The sequence below is a fragment of the Eretmochelys imbricata genome, chromosome 11 (genome assembly GCF_965152235.1).
Source record: "Eretmochelys imbricata isolate rEreImb1 chromosome 11, rEreImb1.hap1, whole genome shotgun sequence".
In the NCBI taxonomy this organism is placed as follows: Eukaryota; Metazoa; Chordata; order Testudines; family Cheloniidae; genus Eretmochelys; species Eretmochelys imbricata.
Genome location: NC_135582.1, coordinates 32,543,196 through 32,564,906, shown reverse-complemented (window position 1 = coordinate 32,564,906; position 21,711 = coordinate 32,543,196). Strand labels below are relative to the sequence as shown.

Here is a 21,711-nt window from a genome sequence, read left to right as displayed (position 1 = left end):
CCTTCACTGTGGTTTAAAGGTGCCCCAGACTCAGTAGCAATCACATACAGAAACACACAGTAGTAACAGCCACATAATTAACTGTTGAACCACAGGATAAAGTAGAGCTATTAATTAATTGCATTCCTCATGCATCTGACAACTTCACCTGTACTCTGCCCTCTAATCCGTTGCCCCCAGAACTGTTAATTTCCAAATCTTTGAGCATTTTCAAACAGCTGTAATTTAACACCAAACCCAAACATGGAATTTCTCCTCAGAAAAGATAAACATCTCATGAGTCAAGGATTGAATATTATCAGTTCTGGATTTCATGCCTTAATCCATGAGGGCTAAAAACAGGGCCTTTATGTTATTAGAAGGCCAGTAATCTCACCTCTCCCTATAACAGAGATATAAGGTTTTTGATTCTAGCCCATCCTAGTAGATAGTGAGATATGGAACCTTAAAATCAGAACAGTAGTGTGTATAGAAAAGCTATTTTAGACTGTAACTTTAAAAACCTCTAAAAATTATTTCTATCCTCCGAATCCTAACTGCAGAGTAAGGCACCTGGTTTCGCAGATGGAAGATTAAAAATAATATCAATACAATTTTAAATAACCTCTGAAACAGTTCTAAAGTCGTTTTTCAGAACATTCTCCAACAGTGTGGTATAAACAGTTTTATTGGTACCCTTTTGGGATGACTTCATAATTCATGTCTAGCCACTAGTATGCCCTATTCCAAATAAATGTGGATAAAATCTTTACCATACCATCATGTCTTCTGTATGTATTAAAGGGAAAAGCCCCTTCTTGACCATTAGTACCAGTTTGCTTTCTTGAGGCTCTACAGCCTCCTGCTACAGCCAAGGTTCAAAGTGTTAAGAAGGGAAATACAGAAGTGGGAACAAACAAATGATTGCTTGCTTAACACACTACATATATTTCATGCAACTGACCAGCAAGCCTGGTACAGATTCATTGGTTTTAAGACATGTGGCTATCACCTGAAAAGAAGTGTCCAAAGTGCTTTGATCACCTAGCTCTTGAACTATGCAGTGAGTTAACATCTGGAAAAGATTTTCATATGCTAAATACCTATTATACAACTATTTAAATTAATGGAAGCCCCAAAAGTTTATGAAAGTGGAATCTTTTATTAGAACCAAAACACTATGAAGAGAAGCTAGAAGCAACTAGGGCAGGCTGAAGATGATTTCCAAATGAAAAATCCCCTTTTGCACAATTAGAAATTTTCCCATGCAAAAATTTCTGTTTTCTGCTGGGAAAAAATCAAAATGACAGCTCCCCAACTGCCTGCCTGGAAGGCTCAATTTCACTTTCTGCCTACAGGGAGAGAGTAAAATTGACAAACTTCCAGTAGGGCAGTCAATAAGCCAAAAAAATCTGTTTTGGTTCGCCCAAAACAGAATTTTTGAGAATTTCTGTCTAGTGAAAAATTTAGATATTTACCTTTCACACCTCCACACCACCCAAAAAACTCTGAAATTTTCCCTGGGGCAGAAAATTCCCTTTTTAGGCCAGCTCTAATAACAGCCCCTATATTTAGGTTGCCTAATAGCTTGCATTACAAATTATTCTTGAGACATTTTCTTTGAGAAGCTCTCACCCCTCCCTTGTTTGCAGCATTATTTTGGTAGCAGGAATGCCCTCAGACTACATAAATGCCTTTTTATTTTTCCTATAAAATTCCATTCAGCTTTTGCTGAGATATAAACTGTTAAAAAAAATCACTATTTCCTTCTCATGTTTGCATTCCTGAGAAAAATTCAGCACACTAAAATAACAACTGAATATAAAAATTCTAAGTCTGGATTGGCAATGCTGTTGTCAAATCAGCATCACCAGTTACACACACTGCACTGGGAATTCCCATGAGCTGTCAGAGCACATGTAGTTAGTGGGACCTAGTTTGTAGCTCATGCCCCTGTGGCAGCAACATGTGGCAGAAGGAGAGAGCAAACCAGTCCCAGCCTCCTCCCCACTGCACCCAGACCTCGCACCTAGCCCAAGTGGCTCATTCTCCTTCACAGCTCGTCTCAAGGAGAACCACATGGGGACAGAGCTCCCTTCAATTCCAGAGGAACGAGGTAAAGGAGGTAAGGAGGAGAGCATCTACACACTAAAATATTTAGATCCTGAAGTTCAAAAGGCAGCAATTTGGCTTGCAGTGTTGAGGGTTCAGAGTTTGAACTCTGATGATAATGGGGGTTGTTACATAGGATGCCATAGAATTTTTGTTTACCTTTCTCCTTTTAAAAAACTCTAGAAAGTTCCATACAAAATCTACATTAAATGAATATTCTTAAGGTTGCAAAGTCATGCATTCAAAAATTTGGAAATACCAGAATTAGGGTTGCCCACGTAACAGTAAGTCAGCCCCTGCCCTTGTGCGTAAGCATTTTGATTCAGTCTGTTAAATTAAATGTTCACTATGTTCAGCATTCAATGCACAAGGAGACACAATTACAGTTGCATGGGTAACCATAAAACTGGCATTTTCTAACTTTGTAGTTCTTGATTTGGCAACTTAAACAGAGTTTTTTTAAAGTAGTACAAATTTTTGTATATAATGTTTTATAGACTTCCATTCAAAAGGAATGTGACAGACTCTCTAAAACTCTGTTTTAGAAAAATGACAACTATTGCACTATAGCAGACATTCAATTCTTTCCCTTCTAAACAAAAACAACACACACAAAAATTGTGCTTTGACGATATAGGATGGGCTTACTAACCTAATTTGGCACCTTTTCTAAGTAGTGTGACCACTACCGACGTATTTCGACATCCAATTGCTCTGTCCAATGGACGCATTCCACTGTAGTCTACGTGTTCAATCACTGCACCCTTCTCTACTAAATACTGCACCTGGGAAAAGGAAGGAGACTGGATTAAAACCTTTAAAAACTTTCAGCATGGGAGGCAGGATAGTGAAGCCACTTCTTAATCCTACTTGGGAGTCCCCATTAAATAAAGTTAGTATCTAAAATAAGTTCAATTCTCTTTTGTCTTTTGACCCCAAAATGGAAGGGAGGAAAAGGCAATAACCACATTTCTAACTTTACTGCATTAACTTCAGTAATGAATAATAATCTTTTCCTGTCTTCATGTCGGTAGAAAATATATACAAGACACCATAAGGCCAACAGTGCATGATCACTCTCCCATTTGTTCACATCATGAGCTTCAAAATACTGGTATGGCTGCTAGTGTCCAAGATTATAAAACTGGGATGAAAATATAGAGAAGCCCTGCACAGACCATATGGGCTTCAGGATAATTAACAGAGGTTTTGATAGCATGTCACAGTATGTTGTGACATTAAAATGACAAGTGTGAAACTATAGTACCAGAATTTGTTCTGATGTGTTTGGGGAAGAATGGCATACAAATACAATAAAGAAGAATGTACAGGCTGTTTTTAAGTCACATTCACTTAGACATGGATTATTTAAAATGCCCAAGTTTAATTATATGCTTCAATTTTTTGTGATAACAGACATTGGCTTTTTGGACTAACTGAAGAAAACTAAAGCAGTAATATTTATTAATTTCTATACCACTTATCTCTGGAGCAGTTTGATGCTGCAGTTAACAAATTAAGGGTATGTCTACACTGCATTTTAAAGCCCACATTAGGAAGTCTCAGAGTCTACAAACTCAGGTTTAAAATAAACAGCTATGTATACATAGCAGCTGGAGCTGGAGCTGGGGCTGAAGTCCCAGGAGGAGAGAGAGTTTCAGAACTCAAGCTGCAGCCTGAACTCAAACATCTACACTGCTGTTTTTGGTTCCGTAATGCTTGATCTGAGCTCTAAGACTTGGGACCACAAGTTTTAAAATGCAGTGTAGACAAATTAAAACATGAAGTGGTAAGAACAGAAATGTAAAAGAGTAAAAAAAAAATGTCAAATGCTGAACAAAATAAATGCATCAGAAACTTCTGGTACCCAAGAGTAGCTGGAATTGACCCATCATTAACTTCTCAATAACCATTCTTAAAGTGGGAAGTACAAGAAATGACAGTAATAGCCAAGTGGTTAATGGTCAGCGATATAGTTCCTTGAATAAGGAGCCTAACAATTGCTTTCTTATGTATGGCTGATAGTGGTTTAACCTGAAGGGAGGCATTAAGTATCCTTGCCATTCACAGCCCCCAGGTCCTGGTGCTGCTGGTTTGCTGGATAAGCTGTTCCACTACCTCCAACACTCTATGCTGTTGGCTGCCACCTTGGCCCACAGATTAAGCTGCCCGGACATACAAGGTGAAAGAAGATGGTAACTCCTGATGCAGCTGTCTGCTAGACTAACTGGCAGTTTGAGCTGCTCCAGCTGGTGACCAATCTTGTCCCAGAGATAACAGTAAGGACCTTGGGTAGCACAGGAGATGTTAAGTCACACACAAGATGTAATGTCACCATCCAAACTGGGGAGTCTAAAGACTAGTTCTCTCTTCCTCTTGTTGCTTTTGGATGGGAATTCTGGATCTGAGGTGAGGTGCGGTGCGTGTAGAAGCCGGCAATGGAAACTCTGGTCAATGTCCTCCTCCTGGCAGAGTGCTGCTACTACTGCTTTCCTACTACTGGAAATTCCGAGGATTCTGAAGTCATTTAAGCAGGAAAACTGTTCCAAGTAAATTATGTGTTTCTGTGCTTCATCACGCTGTTTTCAGCACATATGGACTAAGTGTTTTTCATGAATATACTGTGGCAAATTGCTGGCATGATTATGATGGGTCCTGCGCTTCCTCTTTTTTTGGGGGGGGGGGGTTCAGGGTGCAGTTTCCCACCCCAAACTAGGGTATCTACTGTCCCACTAGTAACCCAGAGAAGGGTAGTGGAGAGGGAGGGACCCGGGCCCACCCTCTACTCCAGGTCCCAGCCCAGGGGCCCTAGGGATAGTGGCAAACCACTTGAATTAGTACTTCCTTCCCCTGGACTACTTCCCTCTCCTGCTCTTCAGCTTGTGGGTCTTCCTGCCCTCTCTCTGCACAAGCTGGGTGTCTCTTTACTTAGGGTCTTTGTCTTCTAGCCAGCCACAGCACTTCTCCAAACTCTCCTCTGCTCCAACTCCTTCAAACTGCTCTCTGCTCCAACACCAAACCACTCTACTCCAACTCCTTTTCCTGGCTGCTTGAAGTAGGGGGGTTTTATCAGGTGACTGGCTTCAGGTGCTCTAATTGGCTTCAGGTGCTTTTAATTAATCTATAGCAACTTTCTTCCCTCTAAAGGGAATAAGGCTTCTCCGCATCCTGGGGCTTACATGTCCCTCCTATATCACTCTCCTGCTGCCTTCTGGACATGCTGTATCACAATAGACTCAGTACACTCAACACCCCTACCCTCCAAAAATATATAGTTAGTAAAAAAAAAAAGTAGCAATACTGGAACTTTAACATGCAAGAGACACACCAGTTAGAGGAAAAAAGAGATTTATTTTTAAACAATCTAACAGCTACGTTCCCACACAACATGTGCTGGTTGGAAATATTTACTTCATATTTAATTTTTGTTAATGTCATTTAATAAGCCACTATTCACTGAGAAGTATATGTGCAAATCCTGAAATACCAATGTTTTTTATTACACAGTGTCTAATATAGTATGTCAACGACAGTACTTCCAAAAAGGCGCCCGACTGAACAGAGGGGTACACCCAGAATCCTACTAGGAGGCCTGAGGATTCCTTCTGCCTGTTAGAAATACACTCATGAGGAGGCTGAGCATAGTGCCTTCCAAAATCCATTAACAATCACTCGTTCAAAATCAACTATAGGCTTGTGTAAATTAATTCAGATTAAGGTGGGGTGTGAATTTAAAGCACAATAGCTATTTCTGAGTAACTCCACATGTGGACCTTTAGAGGTTTGACTCTTCCTAAATAGCTATTCTGAAGCAACTGCATGGGTAGACATGCCCTAAACTGAGTAAAGGCTACCTCCATATGAGTAAGAGATTGAAAGCTCAGACTCTAGGTTTAATTGCTGGATTTGGTATAGTGCATGTCCTTCCCAGTAGTGTTCTGACATTATCTGCAAACCTGAAGTGAATCATCTCGTGGCAGGTAAGAAGAACATTACCTGTCCATACCAGTTAACTCCTAGAAGCGTAACTTCTGCCAGTTTGGCTTAATTATGTTTTATTGCTGAGAGTCTCACCTCGTGCTTGCAAATTTGAAAAGTTTAAATCATGGACTCTGAAGTTACCATATATTGGCTGTCTCAGTTAGAGACATCTCTTATTTCAGATTCAAATTAATCACTGCCCCACTGTAATACTTATATTATAAACTAAGGAAGGAGTGGAGTGCAGTGGATAGGGTACAGGACTGGAAGTGGAGACCTCAGCTGTAGTCCCAGTACTGAAGTATCTGATTTGCCTTAGTTCATGCAGCAAATTTACCACAACACGTTAGTTTTCTGCACTTATAAAGACTGGATAGTAATGTTTATCCACCTTTATAGAGTGTTGTGAGGTTTACAGAAAAAAAGCGTAATGAACGCTATGTGGTACTATCATCATAATCATAAATACTAGCACATCAAGAATGCAGGATACCTACACGAGGATTAGAGAAAGTGCTCTTTATGATACAGAAATGAACCACTCAATTTCAGCATTCATGCACCATTATTTTCTTTATATATCCCTTTCATTCAGGGTCTTTGCTCAACATTGTTACCCAACCTGGGCATCGGCAGGCTATTTTAAAAAGAGTTACAGAGAGACAAAGAGAAAGGATATTTTCCATGGTCTAGCAGACTTTTTTGTTTTGTTTCCTTTCTTTTTCTTTTAATTCCAGTAGATCGGATGTACAAACTAGGTGTTTTTCTTACGGAGATTTAAGATAGCCGTTATGAAATATTACAACATACTGTAAAACACAAGGGCAACAGAAGAGGTTACTCACTTTGTGCAGTAACTGCAGTTCTTCAAGATGCGTGTCCCTACGGGTGCTCCACTTCAGCTACGCATGCATCTCTTGAATCTTGTTCAGATATTTTCTGTTAATACTGTCCATTCGGCCCAAGCATGTGCCCTATGCTTCACTGTGCCACACACCGAGGCTATATAGGAATATATGGGTAAACCGTCCTCAGTTGCTTCTCCACCTGGACATCCCATAGAGAACTGTCTGAAGCAGAAGGGGTGGGTAGTGGAGGAGGGTGGGTAGTGGAGCACCCGCAGGGATACACATCTGGAAGAACCACAGTTACTACACACGGTGAGTAACCTCTTCTTCTTTAAGTAGTGTCCCTATGGGTGCTCCACTTCAGGTTGCTTACAAGCAGAGGGAGCTTCAGAACGGAGTCTAGAATTGAAGGCAGTACTGTAGTACCAAGTCTAGAAAATGTATTTACTGAAGCCCTCATAATAGCCCTACATAACTCAGATACTGGCACATTCTTGACTAATGCTGTGGATGTTGCTGGTGATCTGGCAGAACGTGCTCTCACCCTTTGTGGGGGATGAACAACGGTTGCATCATAACAAGTAGGGATGTAAAAGTTTAACCAATAAGCATTAGACTTATCAGTTTTGGTTAATGATTAAACTTCACTGCTAGCCAGAGCCCAGGACTCCGCTGCTGCCCTGGGGGGCCAGCAGCCGGGACTCCGGCAGCAGAGATCCCTAGGTGTGGGGGCCAGCAGCGAGGTCCTGCATAAAATGTGGCGGTGCTGCAGCGCACACACACACACACACACACACACACACACACACACCCCTCTAGTTCCCAGTTAGATAGAAGAAAGGAGTCTCCCACAGAGTGGTGGCCTACTCCCCAACTTGAGCAGAATAGAGCGGAATAGAACTCCTTGTTCCTGGAGATGGCAAAGAGATCCATGTCTGGAAGTCCCCATCTTCAGAATAGCTGTGAAGAATTTGAGAGTGTAGCTCCCGCTCTTAGTCCCGGGAGAAGCATCTGCTGAGAATATTGGCTGTGGTGTTTTGACTACATGGGAGGTAGAGAGCTGAAATTTGGATCTGATGGGCTATACACCAGTGCTATAGTTTCATGGTTGGGGATCTTGCTCCTCCCTGTTTGTTGATATACATGCAGGACATGTGCCCATCATGCCCGTGATTGATTTGCCCCAATGAGAGATAGGAAATGAAAGCAAGCATTCCTGACTGCCCTGAGTTCCAACAGAATGATGTGGAGACTGGTTTCCTTAGACGTCCATCTGCCTTGAGTCATCAGAGCATCGAGGTGCACTTCCCATCACAACAGTGCATCTATTGTCATAGTTACTGATGGAGCTGGGTGACAGAAGGGAATGACTGCACAGACGTTGAGTTGATCTTTCTCCCAGTCCAAGGAGTTGCTCACTTGAAAAGGTACTGTCACATGCCTGTAAGGTGTCTCTGGCTGGAAAACAAGTCATTCTAATACAACTCTGGAAGCAGACACATAGCCTTGATCGATCAGTCATGGAGGTGCAAACTACCATGTGTCACAAGAACTACAGACAGCTCCTTATCATGCATTGAGGGCTCCCAGAACTGTGCCTATCAGAGGGGCTTATGAATCTTTCTTTGGGAAGGTACGTCCTGGCTGTCAATGAGTCCAAGGATGCTCCTATAACTGTATCTTCTGTACAGGGATTAACATGGTTGTTTTACATTCAATTGGAGACACAATTCCTGGAAAAGAACAAGCGATATCTGGATGGAAGACAGCACTGCTTTGTAGGAACAACCTTTGAGTAATCATTTGTTGAGGTACAAGATGACTAGGATTGCTTCTCATCTGAGGTAAGTAGCCACTGCCGCCAGGACTTTTGAGAACATCTTTGGGCCTGAAGGAAAGAACTCCGTACTGGAAATGATCCTGGACTATAGTGACACATAGGTATTTCCTGTGTGATGGAGGTATCGTTATATGGAAATAGGTATCTTGTAGATCGAGGGCCAAAAACCAATCCCCTTCCTCTAGTGAAGGAATTATAATTGTCAGTCACCATTCTGAACTTCTGACACTTTACAAATTTGTTCAAAAGTCTTAGATCCAAGATCAGTCTCAATCCTCCATCCTTCTTTGACACAAGAAAATACTTTGAGTAAAACCCTCTGTCCTTGTGAGGAGGTGGAACTGGCTCTACTGCTCCGTACTGAAGGACAGAGTTCATTTCTTGTCCCAATAAAACCAGTGAGCGGGGTCTGTAAAAAGGGATGGGGAAATGGGGAGGGAAGAAGGGACGGAAGGTCATAAAATGGACGGCATAGCCCAATGTTATGACCTCTATGACCTACTTGTCCGTAGTGATCCACCTTTCAGCATGTTGGAAATGGGAAAGAAGGTCTCTAAAGGGGGGGGGGGGGGAGAAAGGTGGGCAAATGGATGAAGCTGTAAAACCAGAGGCATGCAAGGATTCAATCTCTTGACTGACCCGTCAGAACTATTGCTTTAAAGATGACTGAGTGCTCATGCAGTGCAGGTGAATGGCACTCTCTCTGTGGAATTAAGTCTTTTTCTGGGATGTTCAGGGGATCTACGGAATCCAGAGAACTGAGCAGGACACTATCTCTGGGCAGTTTGTAACCTACTAAATCTTTTCTTATTTGTACATGACCAGCGATTGTAAAGTAGCCCTAGAGTCCTTTAGTATGTGCAAGGACTCAGACCTGGTCTCTGGAAAAAAGCTTATGACCGTTGAAGGGGAGATCCTCAACAGTTTTCTGAATTTCTCTCAGAATCCCCGAGAGTTGGAGCCAAAATGCCCTGTGCATAACAACTGCCATGAAGATGTTCCTGACAGTAGTGCCCACAGCATTCAAGGATGTTTGAAGAGAGGTTCTGGCCCCGTGAAATGATGGTTTGGAAGTGTTTCTTATGTTTCTGCAGCAGATGTTCAATAAAGGCTGTAAATCTATGATAGTTTGTAAAATTATATTTGGCCATGATTGCCTTTTTGTTCATGATCTTAAATTGCAGGGTTGCGGATGAGTAGTACTTCTATCCAAAAAGGCCCAGTCTCTTTTGGTCCTTGTCATATGAAGTAGACTTTCCAGAAGTGTTACTTACCATGCTTATTTATCACATCCACCACAAGGGAGTTTGGGGGGAGGGGAGGGGAAGTGGGAGAACATAAGGGAACATAATATTTCTTACCTGCCTGTTTACATGTTGGCAGAACGGTAGCAGGTGTCTGCCACACAGTCTTAGTGGGATCCAGGAGCACCTTTTTAATGGTTAACACCACCCTGGAGGGTATTGGTGATCGTAGGATATCCAGCTGCTTGTGCTATGAATGGAATCTGAAGTGTGTCAGCTACTCTCTTTAGAAGGTCCTGAAACTTATGGAAATTGTCGGCCATGGAAGGTGGTGGGGGCATAACCACCTCATCTAGAAACAAGGATGAAATAGGTGTTTGAGAAGTGGCCTGCTGCTCCTCAGATGTCTCCTCCTGTTGGGGAGAGGGGTTTTTTTGGAGAGGAGAGGACTGTACAGTTCTCGCTTCCTATGAGACAGCACCTGTTGTGAATTGCTGCCAATAAGCAGCCCGGGATCTCAATGTAGTCATGGGGAGTGGGGACATATGGAAGTGCAGGTGGTATGCAGGGTTGGTTCCACCATCCTCATTGCCAAGCATGATGATCTTCCTTATGACTGTCAAAGAATGGGTTCCTATAAGGCTATGTCGGAGAACCTTACACAGAAATAGAAGAGACTGACTGGAAGTCTTCTTCATCCTCGTCAATCTCCTCCAATGGGGGAGCACACAAAGAAAAGGTTGAGAGTCCTTGAGTACCAGAGGACAATGGTGATCTGGAGATCGGGGTGTCAGAACCAAGAGATACTCAGTACCCATGAGGAGCAGGGACTTCATTTAGTCAGTTACAGACAGGTCCTTAGCGTATCAGAATTCTCGTGGTACCAAGTAAGGGATCGGTATTGACGCAGTAGCCGAAGCAGACTGTAAAGCTGATTGGGGCAGTACCAGTGCAGGTGCTGATGTGTGTGGTACCCGGGCTTGCTCAGTACCAAGTATGCTGAATGGATAGGTACTGACAGCGGGGCTACGCCAGATGGTGACAGTCCAGAGTGCTTATGATTAAGGCTACATTTTAGTCATGCGTATTTTTAGTAAAAGCCATGGACAGGTCACAGGCAGTAAACAAAAATTCACAGCCTGTGACCTGTCCTATATACTACTATATACTCCTAACTAAAACTTAGGCCAGGAGTGCTCAGCGGGGCGGGGCCAGCCCAGGGGCTCAACAGGTGCTGGGGGTGGTGGGGTTTGTCCAGGAACCCCGCTGGTGCTGGGGGAAGGCAGGTGGCGGCGCGTGGCCTCGGACCCTCACTGGTGCTGGGGGTCGGGGAGGGTTGGCAGGCCCCCTGCCTAGCTCTGTGCAGCTCCCCAGAGCAGCAGCATGTCCCCCGCCACGAGTGCCGGTTCTGCAGCTCCCATTGGCCTGGAACTGCAGCCAATGCGAGCTGCAGCAGCGGTGCTGGAAGGCACGGGCAGCACGCAGAGCCCCCGACCCTTCTGCCTAGGAGCTGCAGGGACACCCCCAAGGTAAGAGCCAACCCGCATCCCAAACCCCTGCCTCAGCCCTGAGCCCCTCCCACATCCAAACCGTGGATGCTGCTGGCCCACGGGCTGCCTGAGTGCTCAGGCAGCCCTGGAGTCAGCCGCACCACCCGTTGCAAAAGTCACAGACGTTACGGAATCCATGACAGATGTGCAGCATGATTGCTCTCCTTGTCCCTTGAAGATGGTACAGAGGCCCTGTCAGAGCAGTCTCTCTCCTTCGAGCTGTTGGACTTTCCAGCCCTGCCAGTCCCAGCTGTGCCGCTGTAGCGTTTTAAGTGTAGATGTACCCTCAGAAGTTGGTCAAAGGGAGCATTCTACCATTAGCAGTCTCAGCTTAATCTCCCTGTTCTTCCTTGCCCTGGATTTTAGGGCCAGGCAAAAGTTGCACTTCTGGGAGACATGGGACTTCCCCAAACAATGGACACAGAGTGGCTGTCGCTAACAGATACAGTCTCTCATCAGGAGAGGGAGCCCTGTCAGGAGAATAAGGCTCCCTTAGGGAGAGAGAGAAAATAACAAAACAATCCTCTCTCTACTTATAACTAATACTAAACAAACCCCCAGTATAAACTGTATATAAGATAGCTGACACATGCTCAAGGCGGACATGCTAAGACTTCATCTCAGCCTGAGACAGCTGAGAAGGAACTGAGGACGATTCACCCATGCATCCTTATGTAGCCTTGATGTGTGGCACGAGGAGGGCTATAACAGAAAATCTCTGACCAAGAGCTCATGAAGCGTATATGAACCTGAAGCATCTATAGGGACACTACTTGAAGAACACTGGATTTCTAGTACAACTATCTAGGTACTAAAAATCTGTTGGAAAATGTTTTTTCTGCATAAACACCTGCACTGGTGTCCAGGTCTAAATGACGTAAGTAAAGAGGCTTAACTTCCTTCTTAACTATTTGCCTACACTTCTTCCATTAACATTTTGATTGACATGATTCCAATTCAGACTGTGAAAATTTAGAGTGGGTTTAGAGGATTTTCTACAAATTAACCTTACTTACAATATCAGAATCTCCATAAAAAGCTGCCAGATCCAAGGGTGTTCGTCCATTCTTGTCCATCTGATCTATTGTTGCACCTTTTTCAACCAAATATTGAACCACTCCCCTATGGCCCTTTAGGCAGGCCCAACTGAGTGCTGTCAGCCCCTCTTTATCCAGGGATGAAATGGCTGCACCTGAAATAAAAGGCAAATGGTTTTTTTAAAAATTAAAGTTCCATGTTTAACTTTTAAAATTAAAACCAAAATTTGATGTGAACTTCAAAATATGAGTAATAATAAAACCCTTTCACATCCTCTAATCTCCATCAAAAGCTACAATAAAATAAACCTTATTGTATAGTCCAGCATACCGTTTGCAAAGAAGATATGATTGAAAACAATCAAAGTACTTGATGCTGAAAAATTATCTAACTTGTGTACCTGTAATTAAATAGACAGAAAAATCCCTCATGCAATTGTACAATTATTGATTTTACCTTTGGAAAGTAGAAACTCCACAGTGCTCAAGTGTCCTTCGCTAGAAGCCACCATAAGTGGTGTCCTGCCTTGCTTGTCACTTAAATTCACATCAGATCCGTGCTCTAACAGAAGTTTAGCAATCTGAAAACACAATTTCAACTTAGATAAGCAGTTTAATTTTTAGAAATGCACTAATGGGATGTATAATGTGTTATTTATATTCTGTCTGATAATTCATGATGAATTTAAAACTCCAAAAGTTTGCAGTTCTAAGTCTAGTATGTTCCACTCTGCTAGGGCCACTTTGTGCCATGTTGCAACACACCACCAAGTGTAGCAGGCCAGGGGAGAATCCCCCCATAATAGGTTGATCTTCCATTAGTACAGCACCAGCATAATAGCTCCTATGCTGCCTCTGCTCCCAGTTTAGGGAGCACAATTTTCTAGTTCAGAATGATGCAGTAATTTCAAGTGCTTTGTCCCATCTTAAATAACTCAAGTGGTGAGGTTTTCCTTGGGAACTAAGTATGTCTGAACACTTGCACCAATTTATTACATGCATAAACATGGAGAAAGAATTTTAAAATTCAGGAAACATCTCCCATAATCATTCATTTTATTCATGAGCATTTGTCACACCTGCCAATGTCCCTGCCGCACTGCACAGAAAAGTGGAGGGATTCCCCTCCTGTTGACTCTTGTCACAACAGCTCCATGTTCAAGCAGTAACTCGCATACTTCCAATTTCCCTCTTCCTGCAGCAGCTGTCAGGGCTAAAGAAAGTCAAAAGAAATTATTTCTTATTCACAAACTTCTTTTAGCTTTGGTAAACACAGCCTCTTATGGAGGAAAAAAGAGCAAGTTTTTCAACTAATACCACCTCTGTACAGTATTCACAGCATTCTTATCAAATTGTCTCCAGATTCAATTATTCAAACTTTTTCACTGACTTTTTTTTTTAAATGCCCCCCACCCCACATTTATAAAGGCAACTCTGTGTTCTCTACAGAGCATCAGGAAGAGCAGAACTAAGATGGGAAGTTAAAGCACCGAAGTATACTATGACGGAGGAAAAGCTAAGTCTCAAACCCACTGATTAAATCATGTACATAGTATAAGAAGAGTGTTCATGGACAGAACAAAACAGATCAACCAATTTGATAAGTCCATTATATTTCATTTTAGGTTAATCATTTTATTAAGATAAGTGAGCTGAAACCTACTGGACCATGCGTCTCTCGGAGGTTCATAGAGCTGATGGTCCTGTTAGTGAATCCCAGGACTATCACAGCTTCTCAGAATGCTGCTTATTCATTGACTGACAGCACCACTATTTATTGCAACCACTAAGCAGCAGATAGTCAACGTTTCCCAAGAAGTTTGTATGTCTCATATAACTGGGTTTCTTCCTGATGGATGAGTTAAAGCTGTTTTGTCTATTTCTGCAGCAGACTGCATAGGAAAAGTTACACTACCTCTCTAATAAGGGTTTTGATTCTTAACTTGACCATATTTGTTTTAGGCTTCAAATGACTTTTGCCAATGCATGTTAACATTCTAGCTAGTCTCTTGTTAAAAATATTTTAGAATAGTACAAAAGATTACAATATTCTCAACTCTTGATTTCTACTAGATTGCAACCTCCTTGCAACTTTGGACTGATATTGGTGTGATAGATCATTAGAGCATTAGCTGGTCTATGCACAGAACCCAAATAAACAGGTGCACTGAACAGCAATTTGGCACTGGATTAAAACATTCTGTGGGCACATGCATGTGCCTTTGTGATTGATCATCCTTACACAACATGGTAGCATGTGAGTACAAGCAGCATAATTACAAAACTGTTGCTAGGACCTTTATTACAGGCATAGATAAGGTGAGCATCACTGTACATTTGCATGCATTGTTCATGGTTTATATTGAGGCAGATAATTCCTATCTATAGGGAGCTATAGAGTTTGTAATCCCTGTCAGCATCATGACTTTAAAAAGAATAGTTTTACAGTTAGGCTATCATTTAAACAACTCAATCATATTTTCCCATGGTTTATTATGCTTTTAACTTCCACTGTGACACTCTTTGAAGCTTGAAAATAAAATATTTTCCCATCATGATTTTGTTCTCTTCCATTTGGCACACACCAGCTTTTTTGTGTGTTTTAAATGAAGCTTGAAATTAACAGGTTTTGTTGTTGTTGAATTCTTTGTACCAGAATCACCAGTGATGTAAGCACTGTTCTGGAAATAGTACTTCTTAGCTAACTTCAGCTAAAACCAGCAAATGATTCACCACCACACACAGTGCTTCTATCTAAATCCAGCATAAAGAGTTAATGCACACTTTGTTCAGTTGCTCAGTGAAAAAAATAGTGCATTTCTTTTCCCTGTTTAAAAATAATTTTCAATTAGAAAATATTTAAATACAGTATTTAAAAACTTGCACAAACGTGCTGAAAAGTAATAAAAGTACAATCATTGCAGGATGTAGTAAATCTGCTTTTAATTTTTAAAACATCTGACCTACATACCCACCCCTCCAGTTTACAGATACCTATTTTAAAATCAGACCAAATGTTTTGGTCTAAACAATTTGACAGTTCTTCTTGAAGATCTCCAATGTACAGATAGAACTGTCGAGTTACTAAAAAAGCAAACAAAACCACCTTTTTAAAAACAGACTTCACATTTATCTCACTGTCACTTCCAGCTCGAGTTCAGGGTGTAACTCTGAAGTTATAGCAACAACATGACTAAAGCATACCATATTCGGCCACAAGCAAGACTAAAGAATAGCACTACAGCAAGCTAAAACAAACAATATCATGGCAAAACTATGTTCAGGAATTCCGAGTATTCTACTGAAAAGACCACCTCTGCTCTGCCTAATGTACTCTGCAAAAGCTCAACCCACTCTGCCTTAATAAAAAAAGGAAAGAATTTAAATGAGCAGCTAAACAAGCAACTGATGCAGAATGGAAAATATGAGAGCAACCCATTAGGCTGAAGGAAAACTAATAATCTGGCAGATCTTTGGTCTACAGCCAACGATGTTAGATGGAAAGTAATTGGGACGGAAAAAAGGATTTTTTTTTTTTTGTTTGGTCTGAAACAAGACAGACACAAAGTTTGGAAATCTATATGAAAACATGATTATAAATGGCTTGCACCAAGTGCACTATCCAACATGTCTGATACAAAAACCATTTAATATTGTATTTCACGGTCATTCAAGTTTCCTTAAGATGCCAATAATACCTACTGAAGCACACAGTTGTGTGTTGGACTTTGACTCTGGAATTTTATCCTGTAAAGATCACCATTTGTCTTGAGAGCATTATTTGTTTTAAACATCATAATAGGTACATGCAGACTTTCACAGCCTACAAAAAACTGCTTCCTAAACAAACTTTATATGTAAGTATATGCATAAAAATATTTACAGTTTTCAACACTAGGACTGTTTTTCAATGTGTTTCATTATCTCAGCTTTAATGACACTTCTAAGGGGCTTTCTTGTATTTCCTTTGTAAATTCATTTTCAGAGGTTTATATCTTGACCAAGAATCTGCTTTCAGCTGACATGTCCTTGCACATTACTCTCACCACATTAATCAGTCTCTCTGAATCCCTCTACTATCTCCCCCTCTTCCACGATATCCACTTAAAATCTCATCTCCTAACTTTAAGCCATTCATTCACACTACACCACTCTTAAGAATCCATTTTTATTTCATGTTGCCCTTGACCCTCCCCATCCCTCTTCTTTGCCAGTGATGCCAGCTTTGTGTACGGGAAATCTGCCCGCCCCATCCCAAACTGATATGGATTGCTAGGACTCTTTTCGCTCTTCAGATTCCTTCCTCAAGACCCACTTCTGCCATGATAACTATATATAAAAAAGTTTTAAAAAATAAGCCACTATATGTTGCCTAAGCTGAGGGGCCTCCAGGAAAGTCATTAATTACAAAACTATACAAATATATTATTTTGTTATTAAAAAATATATAGTTGAAGGCCTCCCTCTCCCACCATCCTTTATATATTGCTTGTCTTCTTTGGTGCATGTCTGTCTTTGTGTTTGTACAAGCACAATGAGACCCCAATAATAACCAGGCCCCTGTATGCTATTGTAATATAAATATTGACTAATTTGCTTCATCCCACAAGCAATTATCCCTCTTCCCCTTACCAAAAGTTGGAAAAAAATAATTTTGCTCTTTAAATTTCAAGTAAGCAATTAGAATTAAGTTTGATCCAGCTGATGATGCAAGTATATTACTAATACATATTTATAATGCATTTCAAGATCTTCTTTTAGTGCTGATGTGAAAAGGTGCCAGGTTGGAGGCCTTCATTTTCTAAGGTTGTCATTTAGCCAGAAAACAAAAACAGAACATATGCACTCCCCGATGAGACTCAACTCCAGCCCAAAGACACCTCTCACTTAACCTCTAAAGATAAGTGAATAATTTAGTGCCCATACATATTCAATCCTCAGCACTTTTCAGAGATGAGGATGGCAGTTACAGTGGATTTATGTGATGTGGAAAATTTCTATCCTAACAAAATCCTATTTAGTTCTGACAGAAAAAAGCTCTATCTCCTACTACACATGCAAAGGGCAGAATGAAACAGAGCTGGTGATTAAACATACTACAGAAAAATCCCCACAAAATGTATTTCACTTAGAAACTCAGATTGGCATTACTGGCGTCCTTTTTGGTTTTAAGATAAAATAAAAAAATGAAGATAGGATAAAATTACCTTAATGGCACAATGATTTATATGAAAAATACAAATATTTATACAACACTAAAAAATTTTGCTGAATAATTTTATGTTAAAGGACAAACACCAAAAAGCAATGACATTTTGCATTATGGTTCAAAATCTGAGTTGACATTTTGCAAAAAGATGTGAATTTGATCAGAGTAAAAACATTTCAAATCTAAATCTTCTGTTTTTACTGGGTGTTAAAATCAAAACTTAGTTTTAAATATAGATCTCTACCTAAATCATACTGCATACTTGCAAATTATATATATAGATATATAAATATAAAAATGTAAATATAAATACAAAAAATAAAAGCCACTATGCTCAGAGCCCTTTACAAAGGAAAAAAAACAAGGTGAGTTAAGGATTTTGCATGTCTATGATTTTAAAAAGTAATAAAAAAAGACGACCCCAAGAGAAAGAATGAGATGATACTTTGTTATATTTAGTTTTATAGTGTGTGAGCATGTCTGAAGTAAAAGAAATAAGGCCCTGCAATAATAACCACTTTTTGCTCCCAGAGACAATCAAGGATTTTCAAGGTCACGTACTAAATCAAGTTATTTAATATTCTAAGGCTATTTTCATCAGCAACTCTTAGAAGTCATGTCAATCAAACACCACTTGTACAGTAGTTTGCCACATGCCACATTCTGTGACCTCAATCCTAGAGCCTTCTTTAAGAAGAGATTGACAAATTAATTGACATTAATATTTTCAGCCTTTTATTGGTAGAGTGGCACAAGTGATAATTATATGTCCCTCCATTATTGTTCATTTTCGGCTTTTATTCCAATCTCATTATTAAAACATTTACTGAATTTCATCCTCTGATGCGTGTGATCAATTCTCACCTTATGAATCCACACTACCATGTTTTAAATCCACACTTTACACATTGAGCTGAAAATTAAAAGTGATAGAGTCACATGAGAAGTCATTTAGTTTCACATTTTTTATTATACTTATTTTCAACACTTTTTGAAATACTGAAGGATCATAAAGTTTTATCTCCAATTTGCCAGCCTTCTGCTGAAATTTATACAGAAGGTCACAGATTTTGCAATGGGGCACCAATGCAACATGGATTTTGGATATGGAGACGACCCATCTAATCCAAACTCCCTGCTAGTCTTGTTTGTTCCCCACAGTACATTTAAATTTATGGCACTGTTTTTAAAACACTTTCAATTTCAAACATCACATTAAAAGAAGCAATACAACGCTTCCAAATTAATTCCTTCCAAGAGTTTTTAACATAGCTGTTAAATATAGTCTTAAAACACAATTTAAAAAGCAAAGTGAAATACTGTTTGAAAATCATGTATTTTCATTCTCCACTGTTTCAGATACTCCTGAGCAGTATCATGCCTTTCCTTATCAGTTTTATTCTCCTTTATCTGGCAAACACTGATCGGTTAATGTCACTGAAGCTTGAAGATGACACACTATTTGTGTTTAATTCTTCATTCGTAGTCCAACATCATCAACTATGTCAGCTAGGCAAAGCTCCAGGAGTAACTTTTTTGAGATTCAGTTGTGGACTGTGCACTCTCAGCATAATTATTGTAGGTTCTAAAACAAAACTTTTCAAAATCTAATTTTAAACAGAGACAGCAGTGAATAAAAGAAAAACATACAGTAGCTATTTAGAATCTGAAAGATATGTTCAACAGGTTATAAAATATTTTACATTGATACAGGAAGTCCTGAGTTCTCTCGGTGGTTCTAAAAAATAATGCTAAAACAAATTTTCAGCCTAATCTGATCGGTAATATCGCTTCACTAAAACGAGTCCTTCAGATTACAGGCTGCCACACACTATCCCACTTTGGGCATACGTTTGTGATTAGTGAATGAAGGCACACCATTTCTGTTTCAATTTACACTGAGAAATTTCAGGTCACACACTAGTGTGCAAAGGTCAGGACCTCTTCTTAGACACTCATGAACTGCATTACACAAACTGTGCCCAGGGTTCCTACAAAATTAACTGCTATTTAAGTCTATTATTATAAAGACATGTAGCAGCTGTAGCTCTTTAGCTGTGATTAGACTAAAATCCTTCAAATCCAGACTGCTTACACAGCCACCCTATAGTTTTACTCAGCTGATTAACTCCCAACTGGTTTGTCACTAAACTCTTCATTTAATTTAACCATCTCCATAAGATAAATTCCTTGCATTGCAGGTATAGGAGAATTAATTAACTAAATCAAAGGATGACATGATCAAAATGTTCTAAGAGGTTAATCCATTTCGAAATGTAAGAACTGATAAGCGCACAGTTCCTCATGCTTCAGGGCACTCAAAATATATAGAGAGATATTTTATTGATTTGACACTAAGCAATCTTATGTGCTTAGACTGTAAACTCTTCAAGGCACGAACTGGGTTTTCTGTTTTGCATATTCTGCAGACGGTTAAAAGCTGTGTACGTCTACAGTGTTAAATAGAACTACAGCAATATGGCAACTTAAAATGCCTAGTCCATCACAAAATACAAACTGGACAATATTGTAATAATATTCTCAGGTTGCCAATACACTTTTAGACATATCAGGTGGTTTAAGATACTAAACTGCAATGCAAAGAAAAAGAGGCAGAGATACCAGCTGGGGAAGTCAGAGGGTACAGAGTACATAGGTGCTTGCAGAGAGTTTCCAGAAGGTTGAAAGAGAAAAGTAGGGGGGGAAGAGATTGCAGACATATAAATACAGGATAAAGAGACAGATGTGAGGCCCAAAGGGAAAGAGTGTGGACAGAAGAGAGACTGGGAAGACAGAGCAACAGCATGAAAGGGCCCTTTACCTTTTTCAAGGTGAGAAAAAGAGGAATTGAGAGAAGAAACCTAGGACATGTTCCCACTTAACTTCTCCTCGCTGCCATTCCACCCCACCTTCCACTCTATCAGATCCCCACATACCTATCACCTGACTGGATTCCCATTTTGGACAAGATACCATTCTAATTAATATTTCTTAAACAAACAAAAAAATTAGGAGGTGATTAGTGCTAGTGCAGCAGGCCTTCAAATAAGTGGATCTTACATATGTTAACTATTCTAAGACACATTAAACCATTATAAACAAAAATATGCAAACTATATTTAATGAAAAAGAAAAGTACACTTAGTTGAATAAGCATACTGTAATAACACTGGCTAAGTGCATATGAACATGTCTCCCTCTCCTTTAGTGACTGGCGGACAGGCTTGTGTTTTTGGTACTGAAAGTCCCGAGTTCTCTTGCTATCAATAACCATGGAACAAGTGTGTGGACGCATTCTTAGATTTGGCACATAAACATAACAAAAAATAAAATAAGAACTAAAATATTTATCTCCCCTTCACTGTGTTACAAGGAATTATTTTCCTCTAATCAAGAGAATTAACTATCTCTTGAAGTTCTCATCTATAAGTTCCTGTATGCTGAAGACAATGCACTCAGACGATTCAGATTGAACTGCAGCATATGTAACTGAAATGTTTGCCACAGCTGCCACGAATTACAGGCTTTTGATCAGTCTTATTACAAAGTGGGTAATGTTTCAGCCTACATCTTCCAAACCCCCTACATATCCATCTATCTTCATACAGAGATGCTTTTGGAAAACTGTGAGACTGTTCAAATACCTCTGAAGCAGGCCTCTCAATGATGTTCTTATCAATCAAACAGCACTGATGTGGATTTCTAGAACAGCAAACAGCATTCTGCAAATGTAGAGTACAGGCCTGGAAAAAATAGTTGGAGGGTGTATCTCATTTTCACCATGCTCAGCACCCAACATTCCATGGTGATTCCATGGTGATATGGGGCCATGCCATGATGAAGTGGGATAGGCAGTCCAAAAATAAAGGGGAAACAGAATCTGGAAACACGGGACCTGGTACAACGTCCTC

At 40.3% G+C, this 21,711-nt stretch overlaps 1 protein-coding gene across 6 annotated transcripts in view; it reads right to left on the bottom strand.

Annotated features, from left to right (window-relative positions):
• The window catches only part of TANC1 (tetratricopeptide repeat, ankyrin repeat and coiled-coil containing 1), a 217,418-nt gene that overhangs the window by 7,560 nt on the left and 188,147 nt on the right, over positions 1 to 21,711 (bottom strand). For all 6 annotated transcript variants that reach the window (XM_077829708.1, XM_077829710.1, XM_077829712.1 and 3 more), the window contains 4 exons: positions 13,671 to 13,804; positions 13,049 to 13,172; positions 12,571 to 12,746; positions 2,744 to 2,876 (listed from right to left, as the gene is read on the bottom strand). In XM_077829708.1, coding sequence (XP_077685834.1) covers positions 2,744 to 2,876; positions 12,571 to 12,746; positions 13,049 to 13,172; positions 13,671 to 13,804 — 567 coding nt within the window. The remainder of the gene's footprint in view (positions 1 to 2,743; positions 2,877 to 12,570; positions 12,747 to 13,048; positions 13,173 to 13,670; positions 13,805 to 21,711) is intronic.